At 44.3% G+C, this 22,953-nt stretch overlaps 1 protein-coding gene across 1 annotated transcript; it reads right to left on the reverse strand.

The window, feature by feature from the left end:
* Positions 1–228: 228 nt before the first annotated feature.
* LOC126424940 (cuticle protein 16.5-like) lies at positions 229–17,693 on the reverse strand. The gene is made up of 5 exons (XM_050087792.1): positions 17,554–17,693; positions 7,346–7,474; positions 4,517–4,887; positions 2,166–2,279; positions 229–476 (listed from the first exon to the last, which is right to left on the reverse strand). The coding sequence occupies exons 1-4, from the start codon at positions 17,566–17,568 to the stop codon at positions 2,198–2,200; spliced, it is 597 nt and encodes a 198-aa protein (XP_049943749.1). The 5' UTR covers positions 17,569–17,693; the 3' UTR covers positions 229–476; positions 2,166–2,197.
* Between the last annotated feature and the right edge of the window lie 5,260 nt (positions 17,694–22,953).

Here is a 22,953-nt window from a genome sequence, read left to right on the forward strand (position 1 = left end):
GGCATCTGCAGCAATTTAACGTTATTGTCATTTATTGATACGCACAGTGTTCGAAAATTTAAGTAAAATTTTCTTTTATTTTGCGAATATTGTTTATTTGACGTACTGCTCCTGACACTCACAAAGCAGTTTCCATATATGTCCATTTCAGTTCGTTGTAATTCCAACGAAGGAATGTTGTTTTTCCCGAAGGTAGGTAGGAAAAAACAAAAATAAAGTTAATCAATGTTTGAATAAATAGAATCTTTATTTAGTAATTTACATTTGCGTCTGCACTACAGGCTTGAAGTTTTTCAGGCGTTTGCCGGCGATGAGAGACTTGAGTCGAAAATAAATAGGATGTTTCTTTATTAATGTTCATTGGCTCTCTGCGCTGTAATCTCAGAGCTTGTCAGGTGTTTGTGCTTGGCGATAAACTTGTGGTGAACTGAAGATGGTGATCGTTGTCCGTGATACCACCGGAACGGATCGTCAGCCTGCAAAGATAGAGGAGAAAGGCCATGAGATTTACCACGCTTTCTTTGAAAGGCAGCACGGGACGTTGCCAGACAAAATATATCAGAAAGTTACAATACATTACACAAAATTACGTTATCAATGTAGTACGTTTCAGTTACCAGTATCCACTCAACACGATACGAAGTTTAAGAATATATTTCGTCCTTCAATTAGATATTAATCAAGTAAATTATCTGTAGTGTAATTTCATTTTGAATAAACTGCAAATATGAAGGGAAGGAAGGCGAAATTCAGAACACGTGAAGGATCAGAAAAGTGTTTTATTGGACATAGTGCGGAATAAGTGAGAAAATCCTTTACCTGTGAAGCAAGGTACAAAAAACGAGCGAAGCCAAGTAAAAGAAAGCACCATGATTGTGGCAACCCTCTCAGTCGGTTCTAGTTTTTACGAGAGCTGTGTGAAGGTTGTGGCTCATCGTTGGGAAAAATGCGTAACGAATGGTGCTAATTATGAGGAAATATGACACTATGTATCTGAGCTTTTGCTCTCTATAGGTTTGTTGTTGTACATTGTGTGTATGTTGAAGTTTCCATGAAAAGAATGAGATTTAGAAAACGCTTTTCACAATGTTTACTGACGCTTTGAATTTATGAAGGCCTCAAATAAAATACGGGGCCCGGAATGTTGTTTGCAGCTTGTATGGAAACCAGATTTCAGTTAATCGAGTCGAAGTGCATGAAAGGGAGACGGTGTCTCATAAGCGAGTGAGACATGGTTGTAGTCCATCCCCAAAGTTATTCAATTAGTGCACTCAACAAGCAGTACAGGAAACCAAATAGAAATTTGGTATGGGTGTTTAAGTCCCAGGAACGGGAAAAAAATCTTTTGGGTTTGGCTGTGCCATACTAAAGAAGAAAGTCAAGGGTTTTGGTAGAGCAGCTGAATGGTGTGGATAGCATACTGACAAGAGACAATAAGACGAACATCAACGAAAGTAAACAGGGATAATGGAATATAGTCGTATTAAAACAGGCGATGAGAGTATTAAATTGAGAAGTGAACCACTAAAGGTAGTAGATGAATTTTGCTACAGCTGCAGCTGATAATGGCCGAAACAGTGCCGACATAATATGCAGACTAGCTATAAGAAGTAGAGAATTTATGAGAAAGAAAGTTGTTGACATGAGTTATAGATTTAACTGAAATGTGAACTGTAATAAGTTAAGACAAGAATGGAACAGGAATTTTTAAAATGGGTTGCTACAGGGGAACACTGAAGATATGATGGTCAGGAGGAGTAAGTAATGCGAAAGCGGGGAAAATTGAAATTACGGTGAAGCTTTATTAAATGAAGAGATCAGTAGATGATAGGACAAATAATGAGACATCAAGAAATCGTCCCGTTCATAATGTAGGGAATGATATGGGGGGGGGGGGGGGGGGTAAGAATTGTAGGTCGAGTCCAAGCAATAAATTTCAGTACGCTGGTACAAGTGAATGTATGTTGCAGTAGTTAGTCGAAGATGAGGAGACTTGCACACGATAAACTAGCATAGAGGGCTGCATCAGACCAGTCTTCAGACTGCAATAACATCAAAATTAGTTTCGGAATTACAATCGTTTTGTGTGGTCATATATCTAAATAAAAGTGACTGATTAAAAACTTGCGTTGTAAGTCCTGCCCTAGTAAGGTAGATGGACATACCTGTGATGCAGACGCTGAGATGGCGATGTCGCTTAGTGGAGAGCGTACTTGGCGATGGCGGGGGCGGCGTAGGACAGAGCGGGGGCGGCGTAGCTCACAGCGGGGGCGGCGTACCTGTAACATGAAGGGCGATGTTACCACTCTCTCGCAACCTGTGAAACCTGGTACAGGATGAAGCTGTAAAACCACCTGCGCCGCGGTGCATGCACTGCCTCTCACCATGGGCAGACTCCTCCCCACTCTAGGTCTTGCATATTGGAGGCTTTTAACATTTCTTAATGCTAGATTTAATGACGTTACCGAATTCTGAGACACGTCCACTGAAAAGTAACTGCTCATTTTTTTTCTGATGCGAGCTCTAGTGTTTCGTATGTATAACATGCAGTGGAACCAGAAACGTGTTCAACAGCCGACCAGATTAAAAGAAGATTGTTAGGTTCACCCGAATCACAGTTGTGTGGATCGATGGCGATGTATGTAATTGGCGGACTAATCAGCGTAATCAGCGAAGTTGTAACAGTGAAACCTGTTGCGACACATCACGTACTTGGATATCCCTACTACATAAATTCTATAATTGTGTAGTCGAAGTGAGATACGCGTATAAAAAAGGTAATACGGTAAATAGTGAGGCTGGTATATCTTCAATACACAAGTAATAAATTTTAGGATATTTGTTTGAAGCATCTTTTGCTTCCAATAAAAGTAGGGAACTGTGCGAGTTTGAGGGGAGGGGAAGGAGGAGGAGGGAAGCACCCTGCTTCACTTACGCAAAACATTCTAGATTAGAATATAAATCACCATCAATGAAAATCATGACAATAAACAAAATCAGGATTGGAAAAGCATTAGCTTGGCCTAGTAGCTTAAGGATATCAACTTTGAGGCGACAATTTTTTTTATGAGTCGAACCACGTTGAATGAAAAAAAGAAATGTGTCTTCACCAGCTCTAACAAGACAAAAAACCTGACCGGAGTACGTCACACTCATTCTATTCCTAATAGTTCCATAAGGCTGACCGATTTGTTTTTCTACCACCCCACCCACCACGTGGAGACACAGAGACATAGATGTCACACTGGGCTGAAATTTTATCTTTGGCAAAGCGTGTCAGAATAGAGAGATGAAGCTGAAGTTACTTGCAAGCGAGAGCGGACAAAGAGTAATGCTGAAACACAGAGACGCCGCAGGTGAGCTGTCAGAACTAACATACGAATTGCTAAATACCGATAGTGACACGGAATCGCGTCTCTTCGGCACTTCACAACTTGTGGTATTAATTCCGTACAAAAATCCGAGCTTTGCACAAGAACCACCGTTGTCACAGTCAGGAAAGGCAGTAGCTGTAAGAAGTAACGAAATCACAGTTATGTAGCACATAATTTGTCTCAGACTACAAGTAAATGAGCTACAATTTTGTTATAACATGATTGATTTCTAAGCCTCTAGACCCGTTTCCGATTGACCTCATCATATACGTCAAACTGTGGTGACATATTTTTCTTAGAACTTGCCATAAATTTCTGTAGTATATAATCTTCAGATAACAGTATTGTATGTATTTGGCCACATGTGCTAGCATTTTCATGCTGTCGGAGACAATGAACGCATATTGCAATGTGTCTAATATCAGGGCGACTCATGAAGTGATGATTCGATTACGTATGGGTATTCACTTCAGTGCCTCTTGTGCAGTAATCTACAACATGTGACTTGGAAAACTTTATAATCGTGTCATGTCATTTCGAGTACAATAGAGGGCCCACATTAACAATGATAGCTCCCATGTAGATTTCACAGGGCTGGTACTAAGCGAAGGAACTGGCTATGATTTCCACAGCAAAAGTCACTTGAAATTTAATTTCCGGAGAGAAAGTATACATAGCATATAAATGAATGAAACTGTAATTACCTCTCAGTATTTACTGCTGTTGTGTACTACGGAAGGCCATCAACATTCGTTAGGTTCGTTTGGGTACCTAATGCCTTTCCACTCAGATAGCAATAGCACTTACAGATAGCAAGTGTTAAAAAAAAAATGGCTCTGAGCACTATGGGACTTAACATCTCAGGTCATCAGTCCCCTAGAACTTAGAACTACTTAAACCTAACTAACCTAAGGACATCACACACATCCATTCCCGAGGCAGGATTCGAACCTGCGACCGTAGCGGTCGCGCGGTTCCAGACTGAAGCGCCTACAACCGCTCGGCCACCAGCGGCCAGCAACAACAAGTGTTAAGTTTGACGATAACGTAACGCATACAATGCTTTATGACTGACCATACTATGGTAGGCTATAGCAGTTCTTATCCTTGAAATGTCTCTCTATGTATCTGACTCGACTTACCTGGCGTAGCTGAGAGCAGGGGCAGCGTAAGAGTAGGCCGGAGCGGCGTAGGAGTAGGCAGGGGCGGCAGCGACCCTAGCGACGGCGGGGGCGGCGTAGCGCAGAGCGGGGGCGGCATAACGGACCGCGGGGGCAGCAGCAATGGCGGGGGCAGCGTAGCTGATGGCCGGGGCCGCGGCGATGGCGGGGGCGGCGTAGCTCACGGCGGGGGCGGCAGCGATCGCGGGGGCGGCGTAGCTGATGGCTGGGGCAGCGGCGATGGCGGGAGCGGCGTAGCTAACTGCGGGGGCGGCGTAGCTGACGGCAGGGGCGGCAGCGTAGCTGACAGCGGGGGCGGCCGCGTAGCTGACGGCGGGAGCGGCGTAGCTCACCTGTTGCAACAGAAAGTACGTTTTGACGTACACTTAGGAGCATACTTCACGCATATATTTAAACAACTACTGAATGATCAGACATCAACATTATGATGATCATATACCCTCACACGTCACAGACAGAGATTACTTTGTACCATATTTCTTCTTCTCCTTTTTCTGCACCTTCATTTTGACGTGTGAAGTATCGATAGTCGTGAAGAAACTGCTGTGCCCAATACTAAATCACAATCATCACTGTTTCGTGCTTTACCTGGCTTGTTTGCCTGATACATGTGCTGGGTGTAGAATGTTAGTCAGCTGCAGGTGAAAATTGCAGTTGGTGTACCATTCAAGAGCGGTATGTGCGTCGAGAAGTGTTTATTGGCTGAATATAAGTTTAGATACTCTCTCTGATAACAAGTTCGAAATTTTGTCTTATATGAAGTTTCAGTATGAAACAATTTTTCGAAAATCGTGATGTTACACAAAAGCACTATTTTACGGACGAATTAAGACTTTTTCCATTTTGTGTTCGTCCCACGATGAGTCCATTGAGCTGTCTCTAATTTACGTCGTTTCATTTTGAAGTTAATTTTACAGCCTTGCGGTCGTTGTGTAATCCGGTGGCCCAGCAGCATCTTAGCTGACCTTTAACCCACTTATCTCTACCATTTGCTGTAAGAATTATTCCCTAAAAATATCGAAGCGTTCCTGTGATCTGAAATATTTTCCCCTGATTATGAGTCACATTTGAACATGTTGCCATGTTGAATGGTGTAAGTAAGTTAACGAAGAATTGTAACTTGCAGCTGTCTCTGAAGAAGGTGTTTACCAATTCTAACAAGCTACCACGATCGGATAACGCCCAGCATGCCTTTAAATTATTGATCCTTTATTTTGTTAAGATGGACACCATACCACCAGAGAAAAGCCTGTTGATGAAGGTTCTGTGTGACGGTCTCCATCATAATACTAATCTGAAATGGCCCTTTTTTGCAACCATCTGTGAATCGAAAGTCGTTGGCGGGGCTTGCAACAGTTCTGTATTACATGTACCGAATGTCTCTTGAACGTTATTTTTCAAACGAAGAAGCAATTACGTATTGGAGTGAGACATGTCTTTGAGATATTACAGTGGAGTGGAATTGAACTAGAAAGCCAAGGGTGAACAACGCAACTCCCTGGGTATTACAACGGCTCAGGGGGAATTCCACCAAAGAAGCAAATATAACCAGATTTTATCGCCATCCAGTAGTGTCTCCACCGATGGGTCAAGCAGTGGGACTTTACCGGCAGCTCCATCGCGTTTCCCGAATGTCCTTAGAACAAGGCTCCCAAAGCGGTTTTCACTTTACTGTGGGGAATTCTTTGGTCTCCTGAGGACACTGGAGCAGATGAGATGCCATCGTGGCAATAACTTTTTCATCCGGTCTGATTTCCCAAAGTACCATTACCATTTCTATTGTTCAGCCAAAAGATATGATGGCGAAAGTTATCTAGGACACTCTTCTTCTCCTGGAAAGCCAAGAAATGGAAATAATTTTCTTCTGGGTTGCAGAAAACATAGGGTTCATGGGAAATGAACTCGCTAATGCAGCTGCCTACTAGGTAGCTCCCATCTACCTCCTTCTCGCTGTTCAGTTACCACAGGTGCTGCCCAGAAGTAAATATGTTGGTATGAGGCTTAGTGGCTGGGATTAACAAACAGTAAGATGCTTTAGGTGAAACTTTACATTATTCTGGCCACAAAAAAGACAAAAAAGTTACTCGTAAAATATTTGGAGTGGGATGTTACCCACTACATATGGATTCCTCTTACAGTGGGAGAAGCCACGATTGTGTCACAGATGTGGATCACGGCTGTCGATACGACATATGTTAACTGAATGTGTGACAGCAGACATGAGTCTCTCGCAGAAACTGCGCTCTAATATAACTGATGATGAGAGGAGTGAGATTCGTGTTTTAAGGTTCTGAGTGCTGTCAAGATTCCCAAAATGATGGGTTTGGAATTTAAGTATATCGTTGTGTGGATTGTTCACCAATTACAGTAGTCGTCCAGCCACAGCACAGCACCTTTTGCGTGTGTATGTATTGTCATTGTTCTGTGTTTTATGAGTGGTTTTATATGAATCTTCGAATATGAATGTTTTATTTGAATTACTGGTTTGTTGATACAGGCTAGCTTTAAAAGTTATTGTTGTTTTCTTATAGCATTTTGACCTCCCAGTTCTCTCTTTCCTTCAAGCAATGGCGCTGATGATCTCCCCGTTTGCCATCTTACAACAGTAAATAGTAGCTAATTAACTCACTAGCAGTGTATACCACAACTGTAACAGCTCCCCATTTTGAGCAGTCCTTGCATATCCCTACTTTATCACCTCGTGAGTGTGGTAATGCGTCTGACTTGTACTGTACTACTATGCATTGTTAATACACGTATGGCCTTGAGAAGTAACTGTGTTGTACTTACAGCAGCGGGTGCGGCGACCGCAGCACCGTATCCCAGACCCAGCAGGCCTCTCTTCTCCTGCTTCTTCTCAGGTGTGGCCTCCTTGTTCTCCACGGCCTGGGCGCACACGGCGGCGGCGAGCAGGATAGCCTGTAAAAAAAGAAACAGTCATAACAGTACTGGTATAAATATTCGTGACATCCTGCTACATCGTTAGTGGAGTGATGTGCCTGGAAAATCTCCATAGTGCTTGTTAGAGAGAGAAGACAATTCTCTTCACTCAAAGAAGTAATCTGGATAAGGTATGAACCAATGTCTTATATCAGAAATCCAGCTTGGCAACTGTCTTCTTTTTAAAAAAACTGAGCACTTTGTACAATGAATTATTCGCCCTCTTGGAAGGGTACAATGGTCGCTTTGGAATGCTGTAGATCAGGGATGGCCACGGTGTGCCAAGCTGCACGCGAGTCGGATATGAGGACCGCGTGTGGGCTGAACTGATACGATGAGCCAGCTACTAAAAAACACCCATCCAATTAAATTGGGCAATAGTGCTAACACCACACAGACTGTCAACTATTTTCTTTCCACTTTCCACTGTCCGTCAGTGAGCCGAAGGCTTCCTCGCTGTCAGCATACAAATTACACGACGTTAAAACGTGGTGCACCATGACTGTGACAAATCATTCAGCTTCCTGCAGGAAAACATATGCTATAAACAAACATTTCTTAGTGACATCAAGAGAAGTACACTCCTGGAAATGGAAAAAAGAACACATTGACACCGGTGTGTCAGACCCACCATACTTGCTCCGGACACTGCGAGAGGGCTGTACAAGCAATGATCACACGCACGGCACAGCGGACACACCAGGAACCGCGGTGTTGGCCGTCGAATGGCGCTAGCTGCGCAGCATTTGTGCACCGCCGCCGTCAGTGTCAGCCAGTTTGCCGTGGCATACGGAGCTCCATCGCAGTCTTTAACACTGGTAGCATGCCGCGACAGCGTGGACGTGAACCGTATGTGCAGTTGACGGACTTTGAGCGAGGGCGTATAGTGGGCATGCGGGAGGCCGGGTGGACGTACCGCCGAATTGCTCAACACGTGGGGCGCGAGGTCTCCACAGTACATCGATGTTGTCGCCAGTGGTCGGCGGAAGGTGCACGTGCCCGTCGACCTGGGACCGGACCGCAGCGACGCACGGATGCACGCCAAGACCGTAGGATCCTACGCAGTGCCGTAGGGGACCGCACCGCCACTTCCCAGCAAATTAGGGACACTGTTGCTCCTGGGGTATCGGCGAGGACCATTCGCAACCGTCTCCATGAAGCTGGGCTACGGTCCCGCACACCGTTAGGCCGTCTTCCGCTCACGCCCCAACAACGTGCTGCCCGCCTCCAGTGGTGTCGCGACAGGCGTGAATGGAGGGACGAATGGAGACGTGTCGTCTTCAGCGATGAGAGTCACTTCTGCCTTGGTGCCGATGATGGTCGTATGCGTGTTTGGCGCTGTGCAGGTGAGCGCCACAATCAGGACTGCATACGACCGAGGCACACAGGACCAACACCCGGCATCATGGTGTGGGAGGCATCTCCTACACTGGCCGTACACCACTGGTGATCGTCGAGGGGACACTGAATAGTGCACGGTACATCCAAACCGTCATCGAACCCATCGTTCTACCATTCCTAGACCGGCAAGGGAACTTGCTGTTCCAACAGGACAATGCACGTCTGCATGTATCCCGTGCCACCCAACGTGCTCTAGAAGGTGTAAGTCAACTACCCTGGCCAGCAAGATCTCCGGATCTGTCCCCCATTGAGCATGTTTGGGACTGGATGAAGCGTCGTCTCACGCGGTCCGCACGTCCAGTACGAACGCTGGTCCAACTGAGGCGCCAGGTGGAAATGGCATGGCAAGCAGTTCCACAGGACTACATCCAGCATCTCTACGATCGTCTCCATGGGAGAATAGCAGCCTGCATTGCTGCGAAAGGTGGATATACACTGTACTAGTGCCGACATTGTGCATGCTCTGTTGCCTGTGTCTATGTGCCTGTGGTTCTGTCAGTGTGATCATGTGATGTATCGGATCCCAGGAATGTGTCAATAAAGTTTCCCCTTCCTGGGACAATGAATTCACGGTGTTCTTATTTCAATCTCCAGGAGTGTAGTATGGTTGTAACGAAATTATGCGGTTATTAGTGCTGCCGCGGATCTTTAGAAAGCTAATTTCGTAACTTGTGTACCTTTCGGAAGGATGTGAATGGATTTACATTGATTTTGCGCTATAATTAGGTCTGATTCCCTCGTCGTTCGTACAGAATACTGCGATCAGCGAAGAATCCGGCAACGTTTCCTAGTGTGGTGCTGCTGGCTAATGATCCTTTTGCAGCTGCGTGCCCGTAACGTTTTCAGTTCCCAATTTGATGTGTACGCATGCCTTATTGTTCACTGTGTGCTCCGATATTCGCCTGTGGTGCACGGCGCCGTATCTTGAAGCCATTGTTCTGCGTCTCACATAATGGCTCATTGCCCTAAGTCATCTGTTTCTACCGCATTGATTAACTTCTGGGTAAACAGCCAGTTTCTAAGGCTTTCATAGTTCACGGAGAAGTCCTGTTTGTCATTTAGAAGCCACTTCTTTTTATTACCACCAACAGAATAATGGTACATATGACTTTTTACTCGTTTTAGCTCCGAACCTTTGATTCAGTCTTTTCCGGAAAATGATACCTTACCTCACACTGATAAATTTACCTTTCTCCACCATTTTGTATTAAGTATTCCCGTAATATGAACTACTTGCATTTCAGTTACCTTAAGGATAACATCATTTTCCGTAGCAGTTGACGAGATTATGTAACACTAGTTGAATATGTATCACACGCACAAAAATCTATTTTACTAAACGTGTAAAACGGAAACAATATATCAGTTGTAAGCTGCCTATGTAACGGATTCCAGGGGAAAGAAAAATTTCATATTCCATATCTCATAATCACTCACCAATGTTTGAAATGATGTATTTATTTACTCATTAAAGGGTATGATCTTTAGTTAAGGATTTAACACAATACACCAAGTATTAAAAGTTAGTGTACTTATCTCATGGCAGGTCAACTCAAGGAGGGCGAATTACCCAAACTATATTCGTCCAGTATTTTCGAATGGGAGCACTTAGTCGCTCCCTAGAAACTTTTCTCAGAATTTCAAACCATTTCTAATTTTTTTCTGACTGTCGAGCCCCATTCCTCCTCTCTCCCCTCCACATACGGGCAAAATAATGACAGAAGAAAGATCTACCGCAGTTCATGTAGTAAAGCTCCAGCATTGCGCAGAAGTTTTAATTTGTTGCTACCTTACCACTAACTCTATTCGTAATACATTTTGAGAGCATCCATATACCTCACTGACTGCTACAAACTTACATCATTGTGTGACACGTATAGATCAGGAGAAATGACATTCCAATCGGTTTTGTGCACTAGAGCTGTATTCTTTAACATTTTCACGGCGACGTTGAAAATTGTGTTTATAGTTGTGGGGTGACGCGCTTATTCGTGCTTTCTTTCATCTCGCAGAGGTGCTTTTCTTGTTTCTCACCTTGAGGCGGCTGTCGTCAACGAAGGCCATAGCCTATGTTTTAATATACGGACTTCTGTTGCGAAAGTCCAGTCTTTTGAAGCAAGAAGAGATCAAATAATATAATATTACACTAAAATAATTACATATTATGTGATGTACCATTTCTTCAGAAATCTGTCATTCAAGGATCGCAGAAAATTGAATTCACAACTGTACGTTGCGCCTAGTCGGCAGATAACACGTCATATGATAGTGTATTGCTGGTAGCATAACTGGAAGCGTCGATCGTGAGACATCGGTGCCACACGATTGTGTGAACGTGTTAACGAATCGGGGTGGCGGTTACACATTTACCATGTTTATATGCGCACCCAAAATCGGATTTCGCAAACCGATTTACCAATACCACACCTGGTTGTTCATGTAAACACTAGCAAATCAATTCTGGAAATCCGTTTATACCTACCGATTTTCGTCATTCGCAATCGATTTGCTTTCGTATATAAGCGCAAAACCGTTATTCGTAGGCCGCCCCCGGTAGCTAAGTGGTCAGTGCGACAGAAATTCAATCTTAAGTGCCTGCGTTTGACTCCCGGGTGCGTCGGAGATTTTCTCCGCTCAAGGATTGGGTGTTGTGTTGTCCTAATCATCATCATTTCATACCCATCGACGCGCAAGTCGCCGAAGTGGCGTCAAATCTGAAGACTAGCACCCGGCGAACGGTCTATCCGACGGGAGGCCCTAGTCACATGACATTTACATTTTACCGTTATTCGATCAATACTGACTGAGTGACTTATTGCGCGGTGAAAGAGAAGCAGTAATATTAGACTGAGCATGAATTTGTCTGTCTCTAACATTGTGACTGTGCTCTCTATGTCAAAAACAGCAAAATCTGGTTTCCAAAAAATGGTTCAAATGGTTCAAATGGGTCTTAACATCTGAGGTCATCAGTCCCCTAGAACTTAGAACTACTTAAACCTAACGAACCTAAGGACATCACACGCATCCATGCCCCAGGCGGGATTCGAACCTGCGACCATAGTGGTCGCGCGGTTCCAGACTGAAGTTCCTAGAACCGCTCGGCCACACCCGCTGGCTTTGGTTCCCGCACGCCATATTTAACTGGGCTAGCAAATCCGCTTCAGACCTGAGCACGTAAACACAGCAGCGAAATATGATCTCCGAAATTCGATTTCGTATTTCGGTAGTTGAGACCCATGTACAGCTAGTGTGTGTGTCGTGGGTCAACAATACATAATCTTTGTGGAAACATTTGCAACGTCATCCGATTGTCACGTTGAGCACTGGCAGACTTGAAAAATGAGGATTAATAAGGCGCAACGTCTATACAAATGCGTGGGCTTAAAGGAACTCAACGAAACATAAATCTGAATGGTGTGGTACGGTTTAATAAATGAATCCCCCTCCCTTGAGACCAAGGTCTCTAACTCAAGCCTCTCTGCTGTTGACACACGACTCCGAGCTAGCTGAACAGTTTGTGGCCAGCAAGAGTACAGAGGTGGTAGCAGACACAATTTGCGCCGATGTCCTGGATTTAATTCCAAACCCCTCCGCAGTGTCTCGTGAAGTCAGGGCATATGACACTGTCGATGGTGATCTTTACGTCGAATGAGGATGTTAAGCTCGGCGATCTGTTTGGTGCTATCTGAGAGGAATTCGTGGTGTGCCAGCACCGAGTTACACCATTCCCTTTCTTCGCCATCATAATACCACACTAAGGTAGCATCATACTAATCATTTTACAGTAACCTATAGAGACATAACTGCTGCACACCACGAGGGAAGTGGCTATTGCACAAAGGGAAAGAAAACCCTTTGCTATCCAGCAGCTTAACCAACACCATGGAATCCTACAGCGGAAGATGAAATACAACTCGCATTTAATTTAGTGACAGGTACCAGTAGGCACCACGTAGCACCAGCACCTCACCTTAACTCGCGTGTACCCATATGTCTGTGGATGGTATTATAAGCAGAAACTGGTTATCGAACATTAAAAATCAAACCAATGCGATATGCACTGCTTTTTACTAAAATATTAAGTACAATCGTTGTTGCTCCACAGTGACGCCGAAAATTAATGATTACTTCCTTTGCTTATAGGTTTCATCATGAACGCATTTGTTTGTCACTTGGAGGTGGAAAACGGCGTTTCTTCTCCGACAGCATATTGCATAGCAAAGCGCTGTGGCAGGGAAGAGGCGAAGGAACCATCGCCGTAGTGTGGCCGGCCTATGCCAACATCTTCCCCTCATAGTAAGTACTCCGTCTTCGGAACACGAGTGGCCTACCGGGACTCTCCGACCGCCGTGTCATCCTCAGTGGAGGATGCGGATAGGAGGGGCGTGGGGTCGGCACACCACTCTCCCGGTCGTTATGATGGTATTCTTGACCGAAGCCGCTACTAATCGGCCGAGTAGCTCCTCAATTGGCATTACGAGGCTGAGTACACCCCGAAAAATGGCAACAACGCACAGCGGACTGGATGGTCACCCATCCAAGCGCCGACCATGCCCAACAGCGCTTAACTTTGGTGATCTCACGGGAACCGGTGTATCCACTGCGGCAAGGCCGTTGCTCCTCATAGTATGTATCTTAAGAAAAAACAACACATCCTCGAAATGGTGGCTCAAAGAGCACTTGCAATACGGATTTTAGAGCAGTTCCAAGAAATAAAATACGTCCGCCAAAGAAATGTTTTAAAAACACTTCTAGGTATTTACTTTCTATCCCGTATCTCTCGCGAAATGACCATGAAAAGAAAAAAAAAATCAGAGGTCTCACAGAAGTTTATCTCAGACTTTCTTGACGACGCACTGCTCGCGTGTGTAGCAGATATGTGAGAAAGTGACAGAGGTTCCAGAAATACCCTCCATCACGCAGCATATCGTGCGATGAGGTATACAGATATAGATATCGGAAAACGATAGTAACAGCAGTGGTGTGACCCAAGGCAGGAATAAATAATAAAAATTTTGGTTGCTGTTAAACCAGAAAACATGCATTTCTCTAAAATCTGTTGAGAAAAGCACTTGAAGAATCGTGGGAGGACGCTTTTATTTCAGCTTTTATTTCAGATTAACTTTTCGTTGACTTGATGCAACATCGTTCGTATTTAGTGCATCATTAATGAAACAAAGCTTCTACTTACGTTACTTGTATCTTAATCCTTTGTATTTTACTTGTAACTTACAGAAACGATAGCCAAATACTACGCTGTACATACCTTATATTTTATGGCATAAAAATGAATAACCACAACGAATTTATAACTTTTGGAGTACAAGGAGCCAGTGCAGACTCCTTCTGTTATGTGAAAGAGCTTGAAATAATGCGTCCCGTTTGGAAGACAAAAATATTGTTTTCGTTTTATGCACATTAACTTAGTTGTACTTTTGCAGTGCTCATACTGTCATGCCAATAGTGACAGAAAATGTCATCCACTGTGGGCCAGTAATCCTACCCACCGTATCAATTGTCCAGACCTGATTTTGGATGGCGTTCGTATATTTTTGCTTTTTCTGAAGCACCTAACTAATTTTCGAATCGTGCCTCGCAGTCTCGTTCCCTCCTGTCTCAGTCCGGAGAGGCCAAAAATGCTTGTGTCAAAGAGATCCTAAACGTATGGAGAATAATGGCCTTCCCCCTGTCAGATTTTCACAGCACTACTCACTAAAGAGAAACCTCCATTGGAGAACTGAAACATCTATAAAGTACAGTGAACACGGAAGAATTCCCAATCAAATCAGCATTCTCTAACAGGAACAAGTCTTTATCTTCTTTTAGACTTGCATGTAAGAAAGCTAATGTACGTCAGAGATTTCCCACCAAAAAACGTACAAATAGCGCTGACAAAGTCGGCACAAAACCTTGCCCATCCAAGGCTGAAGCTATGCGATAAACAGGTAACTCGCTAATTCTTGTTAGTACCGGTGCAAAATTATTATTCATATACATGAGATTAGAAATAATTGGCTTTGGTACAACAGAATATACTCGTTTACGAAACAACGGTATCCAGCAGATCGTCACAATAGCTTGGCTTAATTACGAGGTACTAACCTGGCGACGACATAGTGCTATCAACTTGACACAACTTAGTTACATGTGCCGCAGTCTATTCGCGCCGAATTTTAGCATCAACCAGAGGAATCCAAAGAGTCGTTGCAGGTTGGTTGGAAGCAAAGCAAGAAAAAAAGCCGGAAATAAAATAAATTAGAACCGAAAACAGCACGATTCGGCGTATTCGAATGGAAAGGGCTACAATGTACACTTAGACTGGGCATACATAGCAGTCTTGTTGGAGTCTGAGCGAAAAGTGAATTAAAAACAATGTCCTTGTCTTGACCATGGTACAGGTTTTCTGAAGGTTTCTCTTGGTTCTAGGCGACTTTCCAACCTAATACCAGTAGAGGTGGTAGTGGAATTGTCAACATTTGGCTGAGGGCTTACTGTTATGGCGTATGCCATGCATCCAAATTAACCTACCGAAAACCGTGGTGACAATCTAGCTGTGCGCTCAATCTCTTGTGCCTATACGTAATGGATTGTGATAAAGCAAACGACAACAGTTTGCGATCTCTTTACTCCTTCGACAGTCAGCTACTCTATTGATTAATGCTAGTCAACTGTCGAAAGCTCGGATTTTCATAGTCAATCGACCAGTGCAGAGAGGCCATTTGATATAAGACGTGTGTCGCGAAAGAGTACATGATTATGATACAGTCCTAAATTCGCGGTGTTATCATTTGATATAAGACGTGTGTCGCGAAAGAGTACGTGATTATGATACAGTCCTAAATTAGCGGTGTTATCATTTATTTTGCCACAGATCGCTTCTTTAGTATCATAATCATACCTGATGAGATTGCTATCATCAGTGTATGGATTGAGAGACGAAAATAGTGAGTGGCAGCAGTAATGAATCTAACACCAAAAGTGGGTACCACAAAGTAGACGAATTTAAGTAATTATGCTATGTTGGAAGAAATTAGCACACGACGATCGAGACAAAGGGGACAAAAATGCAGTTTAGCAGAGGCGGAAACGGCGTTCCCGGCCAACAGAACCCTGGAAAATGAAATCAGTGAAATAACAGTCCAGATCGCTATGGTTATTTTATTAAAACTGATCGGTTTCGGCCTAATCTTAGGCCATTTTCAGAACAGCGCTATCAGCAGAACTTGACGTCTGGAACAGCCAGTCGACGTCAGCAAATGAAAGTGCTCAAACTGGTCATTTTAATACAATAATCATCGCTATGTAGACTGTTCTTTCCGCCGATGTTATGTAGCTTAACAGAGCGCTGTTTCCCAAAAATGTTATCAAAAATCTTACACTTGAACGACCACAACTAACAGCGGTTCCACTGACGACTGAGATTAATTGGCAGAATCCTTAGAAAGTGTAGGTCACCCTTCTAGCCGGAAGCTTACGGACCCCAGTTCTGCCAACAGTTGAATAATGCAAGTCAGTCTGCGATCCGTAGCAGACAGGACATAAAGGAAAAAGAGAATATCCAAAGAAGGGCAGCTCGTTTCCCCACAGTTTCGTTAAGTAGTCGCGAATCTGTCACTGAAATGCACACCCAGTTCTACTGGCAGACGCTACAAACAGGTGCTGTGTATGTCTGTATACTTTACTGTTAAAATTCTCAGAACGTACTACCCCATTGCTTCTTCTTAGCATAGTTCTCAAAAAGACGACGTAGTTCAAATGTGTGTGAAATCTTATGGGACTTAACTGCTAAGGTCATCAGTCCCTAACGTTACACACTACTTAACCTAAATAATCCTAAGGACAAACACACACGCGCACCCATGCCCGAGGGAGGACTCGAACCTCCGCCGGGACCAGCCGCAACGACGTAGTCGAAGTAAGAGAGATTCGCGCTCACACAGAGGATTCCCAGCAGTCACCCTACTGACCGACCATTTGAAAGTGGAATGAGAAAGTTGTGGGGAGAAAATGAGAGAACTGCACAAAGGCGCCTCGGACAGTGATGTTGTGAAGTGATAGAAGAGCACAGAGTTTTCTACGCAGACCACTGTAAGGTGGATTGTGGTGTGTAGCTGTAGATGTAGACATAGCAGTAAAATGCCAATTCTGATAAAATGTAGACCTATCTCCCCTCATAACTGGATGTGTAACTGGGTCCAAAGATCGAAGCAGACGAAGGTCTAGCACCTCCAACAGGACGTTACGTAGTAGTGCTCTGCAGTATTCAGTTGGTTGATAATAACAATTTTCTGTTGCTCAACGGCCAGGTCCAAGTCCTCCAATTGGACCGCAGTTCTGCTACTTGCGTGTCCGTAACCTACCCCAGTGATCCTCCTGAGAGGAGGGGCCCTACAGTTGAACGTGGATGCCGAACTCGTCGTTCCTCGCGAACCCCCTCATCATTGAAAGTGAATGCAAGATTGAAGTCCGACTGAAAATTTCCGAGGTCCGACCTGAACTGAAAGACGCTATCTCTCAGTTTGCAGCTTTACCACCAGAACATCAAGCCCGACACTGAGATGGTGACGACTTCACCTTTCTTACATCTTTAGTTGAGAATGAAAGAGATTTCTGACTCAAGTAACTCTATGATATGAGAACGCGACAAGTGTACTCACGACAACAGCCTTCATGGTTGGTTGGTTGGTTGGTTGGCGTTGGCTGGGAGCTGCGCTGTGCTGTGCTGTTTGGGTGAGAGTGTCGATTCCTGGAGCGGGCTGGCCCTTATATACCGCTCCGGCGGCGGCTGACAGGTACAGGTTCTACCGGACTGGTGAGGCGAGGCGAGGCGAGGCGTGTGCCGTGGGTCCCCAAGTCTCCGCTCACCCGGGTCGGACGGGACCAGATGGCAGTAAGCGTCCGCCCTCATGCAGCCACCGCCTTGGAGAGAGGCGGCCGAGCACTGCGCGAGGTCACCGTGTCTCTAGTTCTAGGCGCCGTTCCGCAGCACAAAAGCTGTATTACCATATTTTAAGATGTGACCTACAGCTCGTAAATATTTGAAAAGGTTGTGAATAATCGCCAAGAGCCACTTATAAAATTACAATACGGTCAGTTTCGGACCACAGACCATCATCAGCTATCATTAAATTATTTCAGAAACCTAACAAAGCTGTATAAAAGTAGTGGCGTCAAATAATGTACAAGCTACGATTCGTCACTGTTCAAACGGACATTGTATTATTTTATGCCACTTACTTTATATCGCTTAGTATGCAGTTTGGAATATTTTGTGATACCTGATGATTGCTTGTGGACCGAAACTAATTCTATATTTACATGAAAAGAAATTACTAACCGTTCTTGGAGGTGAAGCCACCACCAGCGAGTCGATAATTCGTGAGAACTGTATCTGTGGGGGATATGATACCTGAGTGGGAAGCAAGACGTTGTAATTGAATAATAAATACGGAACACTGGTACACAGTTATGTTTTATTTCTCTCCTTTCTCAATTTATTACATAACTTACGTTGAAATCTTTCAATTTATGCGGCAATGTGTTATGTAAATAACAACCTGTGAACCTATGCTATGTGGTAGTAGCGTGTGAAACTAACTGTTTCTGTACAGGTTGTGGAAAATTGTGATCTTTTTATATTTTTACTAGCTGAAAAACCCTCCCTTCCCTTTATATTTATTTTCATATGAGTCACTTCCGAACTTCGTAGCAATGAATATTCAAAAATTTCGTAAAATATTAGTACCGGAAATGTCTACTATTGTTACCAAACGGAAGACTGCGGTGATTGACATATATATACAATAATTCATTACGACCAAGAGCGTTTAAAAGTTATAAAGTTCACATTACGGTTTCAGTACTTGACTGCCATCTGTCACATATATTTAATTCGCTAATATCTTCGTCGAGATACCTAACGATCTCATTTAAATATTCTAAACGTCATGAAGTCGTATAAAATACGTCAGTGAACGCATCATATCGTCACGTACTAATAGTCGAATGTGAATACATTAACATTTAAGTTATCTTGGACGTCGTAAATTATTATATGTCACCACGTCATTCTCAGAAATATTCTCGAGTGCTAAAAACTATTCTAAAGTATTATTATATTCAACGTTCAACAATTCCTAATTTGAATTAAAATACTGTCATTTACCCGTTCATTTCTTTTAGAACACCGAGAGCATTTCAAAAATTAGTTCGAGAACTTTCCCAAAAAGTTGAAGAATAATAAAAAAAAAAAAATTCGAGAGCATTTCAAACACGCTTAAATATTTATGAAACTATGATTTCAGTCTTTACGCACTGTTAATGTACGTAGTTCATTTCATTATCTTGTTCCTTTAATAATTTCTCTCTTTCTACTTGCAAAATGTCGCTCTCAGTCCTCTGACTTCATCTTGTTTTTCATCTTTTAAAATTTCTCTCATTGCACTCATTCTATTCCGTTGTGAAAATAGATCGGTTCCACGCTCCTCAACTGTTTCCTTTCTTCGCCACTTTTTCCAGTTTCTCCTATTTCGTTCACCACAGGCAAAATCACATCCTCTTTACGTTGTGGCACACTAAACTTCCACTTACTATATATCTCACTACTTTAAGCAATTCACTGAATTTTATTTCGCTTTCTGAAACTCCACTTTTCCTTGATCTTCTCTAATCGATTTTGCTGAGTGTATTGATGCATGCATGTCGCAACCACCTGTATAGAGTGTTCAAAACAAACTGTCGAATACTTTGAGAGGTGGCAGTACTCATAGAAACAAGAAAAATAAGTAAATAAACATGGGTCCGGAAATGCATAGTTTCGGAGGTAATTCCAATAATCATGGATCCGGAATGCATACATTCTGCGATAAACATGTGTTTGCAGGAAGTGTTCAACAGGCGTCCTTTCATGACAGTACACTACTCTGCATTCCGGCGTAAGGAATGACGCACTATTCGAAGTATACCCGGCTGTTGTTATAGCTGATGGCACGCACTGAAGACGCGACCGCGTCCGCACGTCGTTAATTGGCGTCACGTGCACATTCCTCCAAGCGTCCCAATAACTAAAGGCCTGGCGGACTAGGGTGTGCCTTAAACGTAGTCAGGTGATTGGGTATCACTTCTGTCATTCGTCTGTACGCAAGTTTTCCACACCCCTAAGTATCCCCAGTTGAACAGTGTCGTAATGTGTAATAGGAGGCATCTATCCAGACCATCACACAGGAATTCCAAACTGCATCAGGATCCACTGCAAGTACTTTGACAGTTAGGCGGAAGGTGAGAAAAGATGGTTTTCATGGTCGAGCAGCTGCTCATAAGCCACACATCACGCCGGTAATCGCCCAACGGCTCCTCACTTGGTGTAAGGAACGTAAACATTGGCCGATTGAATATTGGAAAAACGTTGTGTGGAGTAACGAAACACGGTACATGGAGTGTGGCTATCCGTTGGCAGGGTGTGGGTGAGGCGAATGCCCAGTGAACAACATGTGACAGCGCGTGTAGTGCCAACAGTAAAATTCGGAGGCGGTGGTGTTACGGTGTGGTCGTGTTTTTCATGGAGGGAGCTTGCATCTCTTATTGTTTTGAGTGGAACTATCACAGCACATGCCTACATGAACGTTTTAAGCACCTTCTTCCTTCCCACAGATGAAGAGCAATTCGGGGATGGCGATTGCATCTTTCAACACGATCGAGCAACTGTTCATAATGCACGGCCTGTGGCGGAGTGGTTACACGACAATGACATCCCTGTGATGGACTGGCCTGCACAGAGTCCTGACCTGAATCCTAGACAACACCTATGGGATGTTTTAGAAAGCCGTCTTCGAGCCAGGCCTCACTGACCGACAACGTTACATCTCCTCTGTACACACCGAGCGAGGTGGCGCAGTGGTTAGCACACTGGACTCGCATTCGGGAGGACGACGGTTCAGTCCCGTCTCCAGCCATCCTGATTTAGGTTTTCCGTGATTTCTCTAAATCGTTTCAGGCATATTCCGCGATGGTTCCTCTGAAAGGCCACTGCCGATTACCTTCCCCATCCTTCCCCAACCCGAGCTTGTGCTCCGTCTCTAATGACCTCGTTGTCGACGGGACGTTAAACACCACTAACCTAAGCTAACCATCCTCTGTACAGCACTCCGTGAAGAATGGGCTGCGACTCTCCAAGAAACCTTCCAGATCCTAATTGAACGTATGCCTGCGAGATTGGAGGCTGTCATCAAGGCTAAGGGTACTTCCGATTTCCTAGCATTCAGTCAAACAGAGCTTGGATGGCGTGTACAGGCACAGCTGCCCATGCAGCTTCAACACGATACGACTGTTCATCAAGAGAAGTGACTGGCGTATTGTAACGAGCCAGTTGCTCGGCCTCCATTGACCAGACGCTTTCAATTGGTGAGAGATCTGGAGAATGTGCTGGCCAGGGCAGCAGTCGAACATTTTCTGCATCCAGAAAGGCCCGTACAGGACTTGCAACATACGGTCGTGCGTTATCCTGCTGAAATGTAGGGTCGAATGAAGAGTAGAGCCACGGGTCGTAACACATCTGAAATGTAACGTGCACTGAAATGTAACGTCCAATGGCACCCCATATCATCACGCCGCGTGATACACCAGTATGGCGATGACGAATACACGCTTCCAATGTGCGTTCACCGCGATGTCGCCAAGCACGGATGCGACCATCATGATGCTGTAAACGGAACCTGGATTCATCCGAAAAAGTAACATTTGGCCATTTGTGCACCCAGGTTCGTCGTTGAGTACACCATCGAAGGCGCTCCTGTCTGTGATGCAGCGTCAAGGGTAATCGCAGCCATGGTCGCCGAGCTGATAGTCCATGCTGCTGCAAACGTCGTCGAACTGTTCGTGCAAATGGTTGTTGTCTTGCGAACGTCCCCATCTGTTGACTCAGGGATCGAGACGTGGCTGCACGATCCGTTACAGCGACGCGGATAAGATGCCTGTCATCTCGACTGCTAGTTATACGAGGCCATTGGGATTCAGCATTGCGTTCCGTATTACCCTCCTGAACCCACTGATTCCATATTCTGATAATGGTAATTGGATTTCGGCCAACTCGAGCAGCGGTGTCGCGATACGATAACCGCAATCGCGATAGGCTACAATCCGACCTTTATCAAAGTCGGAAAGGTGATGGTACGCATTTCTCCTCCTTACACGAGGCATCACAGCAATGTTTCACCAGGCAACGCCCCTGAGCTGCTGTTTGTGTATGAGATATCGGTTGGTAACATTCCTCATGTCAGCACGTTGTAGGTGTCGCCGCCGGCGCCAACCTTGTGTGAATGCTCTGAAAAGCTAATCGTTTGCATATCACAGCATCTTTTTCCTGTCGGTTACATTTCGCGTCTGTTGCACGTCATCTTCGTGGTGTAGCAATTTTAATGTCCAGTAGTGTATTTTATTTCTGGGACGATGTTGCTTACTCCCCCGAACAAAAATTAAAATTTTTGTTTGTGTATGTGTATAGGGTGCCTAGGACAAAGGCATTCATAAAAAAGTGCTTATAACGAAAGAACTGGCCATTTTATATTGTTGTAAGAGAGGTGGAGGAGGAGATCAGTGTTTAACATCCCACCGACAACGAAGTCACGCGAGCATGAACCGTCGTTCTCCAGACTAGGAGTCCAATGTGCTAATCACTGTGCTACCTCGTTCGCCTCATGCGCGCAGTTGATAGAGACTCCCTCCAAGGTGTGGTCCTCACCATTTAATGAATAGCGCTGAGACGTGTGGAGCATGCATGCGAGGGTACGAATTATTTACAAGCTCACAAATGTTTTCTGTGCAGCAGACAGACGTACTCCTGACAGATAACATGTGGACGTAACAACGAAAGGCAAAGTATGTCCTATGGTTATTTGGTTATTCTTGAGTCATCAATCTTCTGACAGGGCTGAAGCGGTCCGCCACGTATTCCTACTCTGTGCCAACCTTTTCATCTCGGAGTAGTATTTACAAACTACGTCCTCAATTATTTCCTGGGTGTATTCCAGTCTCTACTACGGTTAGCGTAGTTAAAATCTTTA

Source organism: Schistocerca serialis, chromosome 10, assembly GCF_023864345.2.
Source record: "Schistocerca serialis cubense isolate TAMUIC-IGC-003099 chromosome 10, iqSchSeri2.2, whole genome shotgun sequence".
NCBI lineage: Eukaryota > Metazoa > Arthropoda > Insecta > Orthoptera > Acrididae > Schistocerca > Schistocerca serialis.

Coding starts and splice junctions, on each gene's coding strand:
- LOC126424940 (XM_050087792.1), bottom strand. Junction 4,888..7,345: donor CGGTCGCCGCACCCGCTGCT/GTAAGTACAACA, acceptor CTGTTGCAACAG/GTGAGCTACGCCGCTCCCGC. Junction 2,280..4,516: donor CCTGCTCTCAGCTACGCCAG/GTAAGTCGAGTC, acceptor TTCATGTTACAG/GTACGCCGCCCCCGCTGTGA.